We start from the raw sequence: 8,708 nt of genomic DNA, 5'->3' as shown, positions 1-8,708 counted from the left end.
GACATGGAAAGAACTGGAAGGTAAGAGGTCTGGCCCAGTGATGCCAGATCTTATTTTTTTCAAAATAATATGGAAATCCCATTTCTGCATAAAATTTCTAAGTTTTTTTAAGGTGACAGCTAATTCAATTCCTAAAAACAATGAATGAGCTACACAAATGTCTGCCAAATGTATCTGATGCCAGTTTTCATCTCTGGCATAGTTCCCACTGCCAGCAAAGCTCAGTTCATCAGCACATTTCACAGGAGATTTCATCCACTTGGTTGAAAATTCCTCAAATGTACAAGTATTCTGTGAAAGTCTGCATTTTAAATTTCAAGGTGTCTCACTTCAGGAAGATTTAACGTTCTATCCACTTCTCTTTTATTTTTGTCATAGGTATTTCCCTCTGACCTGTAGATGTCAACCTCTAAGGTATTTCCTACCTGAGCCTTGAAACAAGGCAAAACAAAGTAAGTGATGGCACTAAGGATGAACAATTAGCACCTCCAGAGTTTTCCGGGTTGGTATTTATTTATACCGTCCCTATAAAAATATGAATATAGTGAAATACCCCACTTTTATACACTTTCTACCTTATAAACTTTCTAGTTTCTCAAATCCTCCTAATAGTGAAAAGTATATTTCTTTCAGAGTAGAAGACAACACCAATGCTTTTCAGACTGTCTATTCCAAAGGTTGAAAAGATAAACTAAAGCATAATGAGGACATAGGTATCCAGACGATAACAGTGGACAGTGAGGGAGCTGAGCTTGAGATCTCTACTGGTTTTTAGCATAAGAAAGTCAGAAAGATGTAGGAGAAGCATTATAGACTCTGCTACCTGATGTCTCTTCAATCCCACTACCAATATGGGATCAAGTCCAACTGGCATGCTGGATGGTCAAAGGTATTTCTGGGATTTTTTCCTAGAGATAAACTGGAGGAGGAATGTGTATCACTGAGATTCAAAAAGAAAAAGAAAAAAAAAAAGAGTACATATGAATAAACAGCACTCTTGAGGGCACAGATATACATTATAACTCTTTCCTAAAAACTACGTCTTTTTTCTAAGTTGACAAAGTGAGAAGCAAGGCCTAAAACTTCCTGTGCTGCCTTGACATCTTTGAGCCTCACAGGGACCCAAAAGCCTAACCATCGGTTCCTCTGCTCTTGCTATATATGCCTCCCACCCAGCAGGAAGTGACCCCACTTGGCTCGTTCCCCATCAGCTGGACTAGCTACACTCCTCAACCTACTGGGTTTCACCTCCTTGCCTGCCCATGAAATTATTCAAACAAGCCAATCACATCCTCCCAAGGAAACCAGACATCACCCCATCTTATTACTACAAAGCCTGTATCCCAAAGCTCCTATTTGTTCCCTCTGCTCCCAAGTGGCCCTCCTCCCCTAGGCTATGAGTATAAGCGGCTAATTAACTGCTGTCGATCCCATCTGTCCAGTGTCGGGTGTCATGTGTTTGGCCATCTTCCAAATCCTAGGGTAGGACTTCTTCCCTCACCAACAGGGTGAAGAGAAGGCAAACAAAACAGCAAGCTATGTCGTTGAGTAGTCACTTTTAAGTGTAACTTACCTAGCTTACCCCTCATTTATATAACTTTAACAACAGCATCACTTTCCCTGTTCATCCTGCTAAGTTCTCCTTTGCATAGTATACAGTAGTAGTAACAGTCTCAGTGATCTTCTGTTCAAAATCTGAGAGCCACTGAATCATCAGGCTATTCAGGGTATGTGATGGTAGCGACTTCAAGGAGCAAAAGTGCTTAAGGACCAAAGGAGAAGGACCAAAAGAATGGGAGAAAGAAATAGCAGCATCCACAACAGACTCAGGCCAAAATGTGAATGGTCTGCTCCATTGACAAGCTACCAGCTTCTTTCAATCTGTTGGATGATATCAGAATCTCTTCTAGTTTGGCTACTTAGAATAACAATGGAGACACCACATCCCTAATTTCTTGAATTTATTACACAGTGATTGGGTCTGTATTCAGCATAGCTTTCTAAAGTGTTCAGTAAGGCCTGATTTATGATTAAAGGCCTCTTACAATTAGGATACAGAAACAGACTTCTGCCCTCTGTGGATCCTCTGATGACGAACAAGGCTTGACCTCTGAATGAAGGCTCGTCCACATTCCTCACACTGATAGGGCTTCTCCCCAGTGTGGATCCTCAGGTGCTGAGTGAGGCTGGTGCTCCCTCGGAAAGCTTTCCCACATTCCTTACACATATACGGTTTCTCTCCAGTGTGACTTCTCTGATGTTCCATGAGTCCTGACCTCTGAGTGAAGGCCCTCTCGCACTCATTACATTTGAAGGGTTTCTCTCCAGTATGGATCCTCAGATGTCCAATAAGGTGTGAACTTTGACTAAAGGATTTACCGCACTCTTTACATCCATAAGGTCTTTTCCCAGTATGGATCCTCTGATGAAGAACCAAGCCTGTGTTTTGACTGAAGGCTTTCCCACATTCATTACACTGATAGCGTTTTATTTTATTATGAATTTCCTGGTGTGAAAGAAGGGCTGATTTATAGCTGACTGCTTTTCCACATTGATTGCATTTATAAGGTTTCTCTCCAGTGTGAATTCTCCAATGTCGAACAAGCCCTGAGCTCTGAGCAAAGGCCTTTCCACACTCCTTACATTTGTGTCGTTTTACTCTCATGGGGTTGACCTTTTGCTGTTCTGATTTACCCCTATATAGAAAAGTTTCTCCACACTTTGGATCCTGGAAAGCAACCAATGATTTCCTTTCTGCAGAAATCTGCTTTGGAGCAAATTCACCAGTCATATTCCTGGTCTCAGCTCCTGCTGAAAGAGCAAGTCGATTATTTAAGTGCCACATGTCCCACATAAACGTTTGGAAGTAAGATTAGTAATAATAATTGATAACATTATGAATGCTTATTAATATCAAGGATTGTGCTAAATAAGCAAGAACTATCATCCTAATGGTTTTTGATACTCACTGCACCTATGAGTCATAGAGAATAAAAATAAATAAATAAAACACGTTTGGGCCCCAGCCCAGATCTAAAAACTCAGAATGGCAGGAAAGAAATGTAAATTTCCCAAGAGTCTTCAAAGGGCCCCCAATGAACATACCTTCTAGCATTCATCCTTTGTGTAGTCCACCCCCCTCCCACACAGGGTCTAGGCTGGCCTGTGGCTTGCTTTATCCAACAGAATATGGTGAAAGTGATGATACGTCAGTTCAAGGATTAAGACTTTAAAAAGATGCTTTTGAGATCCCTGAGTTACCATGTAAGAAGTCCAGTTACCCCACTAAAGAGTGAGAGAATGAGATAACCTGAGGCCCATGCATCTCAGAATCTTGCTAAGCCCAGTTTTCTAGCCATCTCCTGCTAAAGTATGAGAAGCGAGTGAAGTATCTCGAGCATCACAGTCCAGGCAAGCCCCCCGATAACTACAGCTTAAATTGATATCATGTACAGTAGAAGAACCATCCTGTTTATCCCAGTCAATCCAGAGAACTGTGAGAGATAACATAATGGTTGTTCCTTTTAGCCACTAAGTTTTGGAGTGGTTTGTTACATGGAAATGGGATAGCTAAAACACCAAGTGATCACCCAATATTTGGTGATGCTCACAGCAACACAATGAGCTGGGTAATAGATATAGCAACTGAAACACAGAAATTAAATAATTGGTCTGTGGTCACATGACTATTAAGTGATAAATCCTGGCCTGGAACTCAGGTTTATCTGAATTCAAAGACCGCACTCTTTATTTTTACTATAAAAAGAATAGATACTCATGGTAAAAATTTCAACAGTACAGAAGGTATAAAAGTAAAAAGTCCAAATCCCAATTCATCTTTCTCCATCACCCTGTGCCCTTTTACTTTCCCTAGAGGTAATCACTATAACATTGTTGCCTACATAATAAGTTTTCTACTTTACTCCAGTGGCTATCAATCTCTCACTGCATTTAAAGGAATTTTTTTCCTCCAATATTTTCACACAAGAGCCAAAAGACTTTTACATAAAGACATCCACTGATGCAGTGTTTAAAATAACAAAAAGAGGGCATTCCCTGGCAGTCCAGTGGTTAGGACTCCATGCTTTCACTGCTGAGGGTGCAGGTTCAATCCCTGGTAGGGGAACTAAGATCTCAGAAGCCACATGGCACGACCAAATAAATAAATAAATAAAATAATGAAAATACTGGAAACAGCTTAAATGCACATCAGTAGGAGACTATTAACTATTATACATGTATGCAACAGAAAACTAAACATCAAAAAGAATAAAATAACTCTACTGATAAGAATAACATTATTTCTGCATGTTTTCTCTAGGCCACAAACATCGACTGCAACTGAATGAAGGAACTGAGATTGTGGTACCCACTGATTTAACTAGAATGTAAGTTGCATGAAGGCAGAGACTTTGGCCTTCTTGTTCACCTCTATATCCCCAATGCTTAGAATACTGCTGGACACATAGTTGATGTTCAATAAATATTTGGTGCATGAATGAATATTCTCATTAGGTAAAAAAAAAAGCAAAATGCAAAGTGGTGTGTATAATATGTATGTTAAAATGTATCCAGGATTTGTTTTAAGTAGGTATGGTAAGACACACAGACATGGAAAGGACTATACGAAGAAAGAAATTTTTTACACTCGTAGATCCCAAGGAACAGAAGACGTAGTCTGCCATGCAGGGCTGCATGGGAAAGCACCACGATCAATCAGGAGGCAGAAGGGGAAGAGGGGAGAGCATGGCCTAGAGCCTTTATTGGAGTTTCCCCAGGAGGGAATGGATAAGGCAGGGTAGGTATGCTAAGTAAGCTTAGGATGGATAATTTGAATACTTTTGGCACACTCTGGGCTATAGGGATGGTCCCTAGTTCTCTGGTATCTGACCCTGGAGTGATTTAGGGCAGGGGGAATATTGGCTTGGTGTGTGAAGGTTTGATAAAGGAGATGGTTGGGGGACTGGGCTCCATATTGGCTGGACTGTATATGAAAGGCCCACTTGCAGGGGAGTCCTTTGCTGTCTCTAGGAATTAGCTAGCCCTGGGAAGGTCAGTCTGTCCATGATCAAGGCCCCAAATGCCAGAGCATCAAGAATATAAAAAATTTTTTTAATATAGTCAATACGTCAGGATACAATTTTCCCTAAAAAGTGGGGAGAGGCTTGAACATACAAGAAAAATTTTAGAAGTATATACTGGAGAATGTTAACAGTGGTTAACTCTTCGGAATGGAACTTTTATTTTCATTTCGTATTTTTCTATACTACTTGGATTTTTAAAATATAAGCTACCACTATTGTTCTATAGTAGCTAATTAAAACATATAGCACTAGGGCCCACTATAGTAAATCTATGGTAGATCTGGGTACCTGTATTGTTAAAACGGTTCCATAATGATTTGGACTCACAGTTAGAATTGTAAACCACTATCATAACCCAATTAAAAAATACCACATATCCCAATGCAAAATTAAATCAACTCTAGATACGCTCACTTTGTAAATAACCTTCTGGTGTTAAACTTATTCTGCTATTCTAGATATCACTTTTTTCACCAGAAATACTGCTTCCTAGCAGACGCTATACTCAGTGCTTCCAAAAGATCACAAAAGATTCACATTTTAAAGCTTACCATTCTCTTGCAGAGGAAAATGCTCCCAAGGATCACACTTCAGCTGGATGTTAAGTGACTGCTTTGCGAGGCTTACAGGTCCTACTTCCTTCCACAGCACTTCTTGTTTGTAATGTGCACTGGCTTGGACCTAAGGACATACAAGAAGAGCTGGGTTCATGAGAGGATCAGCAATAGTTAACTAAACCTCAAAGTTTGATTAAACATAAAATTTCCTATGGGTACAGAAAGCAGAATGATGAAGAAACCAGTGTCTTAATCAGTTCACAAAAGCAGCAGAGCTTTAAAGGGAAAACAGAGGATAATGCGTCAGCCCAGAAAACAATGGTCATAAAATCCTCTTGCTTACCCATGCCCACTCTCTTTGCTGGTAGACCCCTGGGGTTCTCATAAATGAACAATAGATTACCCTTTTCCCACCTGTTGTCCTTCGTCTCCAAGTTCTGTCTCCAGATTTTCCAGCACAGTCACCACTTCCTCTCCACTCCATGGATGATACTCCCATACCCTGGCCTGCAGCTCCTCGGGCAGGATGGTCAGGAACTGCTCCAGCACCAGCAGCTCCAGGATCTGCTCCTTGGTGTGCATCTCAGGCCGCAGCCACTTTTGGCAGAGCTCCCGGAGCCGGCTCAGAGCCTCTCGAGGTCCAGGGGCCGCCTGGTAACGGAACTGCCTGAAGCACTGGCGGAAAAGTTCCTGATAAGGGTGCACATTCCCTACTTGGCGAGGCTTCTGCTCCCAAGCATGGTTCTCCTCTTCCTCTACCTTCACGATTCTCAGTCCCTCCTGCTCCTCTCGAGTGTGCACCACAGGAATCAAGGCTGCATGTTCTCTCAACTTGGTGGACATCTTAGAGTGCAATGGCTCAGGATAGGATTCACTTGTCTTACATACCAGGAATCAGGAAGAACCTTAGGATAAGAGCACTCCTGTGGGAGGAGAACACACTTAAAACAGCAGAATAACTACAGCAGTCAACAACCTATGTCATTAATAATGAAGACTCACTGCCAAGGTGATGTTCCTGAGTAGCGCAACATTAGGAGGATAATATTCCTGAGATCCATGAAAATAGATCAGAATTACTGAGAAAGGGCACTTGGCTGCTGATATGCAGAAAAGTGCTACATAAATATTAGCATTATTGTGGGAAATAAGGCCACATTCTCAGACTTTAAAGACTTTTTAGTTTATAAGAACTACATTACAGGAAGAAAAAAAGCACATGAGCCAAGGCTGGCGACCACCATAGCTCATTTACCAAGGCTTTCTTTCATGTATACTCATAATCTACCACCCCTTCATAGAACTGCTTCAGCAGGGCAGGATGGGTCTTGGGACACTCCTGTAGAGGGAAAAGGAGGCTTCCTGATCCTTAGCAAGGTAAGGGAAGATGGATCTTGCCACACTTTAGTAAACTTACTATGACAATATACACGAGCCGAGTCACAGTTATTTTTCCAGTAAAACTTTTACGACATTTAAAGGAATCAAACTACTTATACAGAGGAGTAATATACTACAGCTCCATAAACTGGTTATAGTGTTCGTTCAGGGAATAAAGGATTAAGCACCTAACCCTCAGTTGAGGCATTTCCCTCTCCCACCACAACCCCCCACCCCGCCTCCATCGTGTATTAAAGAATGAGAATTAAGCAAAATCTGAGTGGTTTATGCTATACTATAAAATCAAAATAACAGCGACAAATCCAAACCGAACAGTAGAGAGACAAATCGTCACTGAGCTCGTTACCAAGCATTGTGTGCACGTGCTGGGGGGAGAACAGGACACGCAAGCCGCAAAGACCTCCTCCCCGTCCCACCTCTGGGCCGTGGGACAACAGAGATGGGGCGTTCTGCGCTTGGCTGGGGAGAAGCCCGACCGCTCACCCGCAGCTCTGGGGATGACTGGCGCTCCCTGGAGACTAGCCCTGGCAGGTAGTTAAGGCAAAATCTTAAGCCACCATCCCGCCGGGCCAACCAGGAACCCAAAACGGCCGAAGAAAAGGCGCCCAGGACCACGAGGCCACTTCCGGTGCCCGCCTAGGAATCCGGAGGCGCGGTCCTCTCTATGATCAACCTTACTACTCCGCCGGCTTTACTGCCTTCACCAGGTTCGGCCAGGGCGGGAGGAGCGCTTCATTCCGGCATTTGGATTTTTATTCCCCTCTTTCTCACCCCCTGCCTTCTCCTGAGGAAATCTGAGCCAGTCGATAAAGTTCAAATCACCCACAAGGTTGCTGAGACTTGCCACACTCCAGGAGTTAGCTCAGAGCCCTTTTTGTTGTGTATTTATTATTGATGAGTGAAAGTTCTTTTTACATTCTGGATATGAGCTCTTTGTAATATGAACACCAGATATCGGCTCCCACTTCCCTTTTTACTCCCAACCGATGTCTTTTTGCTGAAAAATAGCTTTAAAAAAACCTAATAGACTTTATTTTTAAAGAGTAGTTTTAGGTTTACAGAAAAAATGGAGAAGAAAGTATAGACTTCCCACATGGCCCCTCCAAACCCCCTCCCCGGCTACACAAAAACCGTATTATTAACATCTTTCATTAATGCGGTATCTTTGGTTACAATCAGTGAGCCAATATTGATAAAGTATTATTAGCTAAAGTCCATAGTTTATATTAAGGTTAATATAAACTGTGTAATACATTCTATGGCCTTAGAAAACATAACATGCATCAACCATTACAAGCATCATACTAAACAGTTTCACAGCTCTAAAAATCCCCTATGCTCCACCCATTCATCATTCCCACACTCCAACCCCTATAACCCCCAGCAACCACTGATCTTTTTATGTCTCCATCGTTTTGCCTGTTCCACAATGTCATGTAGTTGGAACCAGAGTTTGTAGCCTTTTCAGATTGGCCTCTTCACTTAGCAAAAGCATATAACATTCATTTCTCCATGGATTTTCATAGCATAATAGTTCATTTCTTTTTATTGCTGAGTATTCTATTGTCTGGATGTACCACAGTTTATCCGCTCACTTACTGAAGGAAATCTTTCTTGTTTCCAAGTTTTATCAATTATGAATAAAGCTGCTATGAACATCCTTGTG

General features: G+C 41.8%; 1 protein-coding gene across 1 annotated transcript in view; it reads right to left on the bottom strand.

The window, feature by feature from the left end:
• Positions 1-2,047: 2,047 nt before the first annotated feature.
• Positions 2,048-8,708, bottom strand: part of LOC132432766 (zinc finger protein with KRAB and SCAN domains 8-like) — a 16,329-nt gene continuing 9,668 nt past the window's right edge. Inside the window, exons 2-4 of the mRNA XM_060023522.1 lie at positions 6,056-6,564; positions 5,636-5,765; positions 2,048-2,811 (exon numbers count right to left, since the gene is read on the bottom strand). Of these exons, the coding sequence (XP_059879505.1) occupies positions 2,048-2,811; positions 5,636-5,765; positions 6,056-6,484 (1,323 nt within the window). The 5' untranslated portion in view covers positions 6,485-6,564. The remainder of the gene's footprint in view (positions 2,812-5,635; positions 5,766-6,055; positions 6,565-8,708) is intronic.

This window comes from Delphinus delphis, chromosome 10 (genome assembly GCF_949987515.2).
Source record: "Delphinus delphis chromosome 10, mDelDel1.2, whole genome shotgun sequence".
NCBI lineage: Eukaryota > Metazoa > Chordata > Mammalia > Artiodactyla > Delphinidae > Delphinus > Delphinus delphis.
This window is presented reverse-complemented; position numbering and strand designations above follow the sequence as displayed.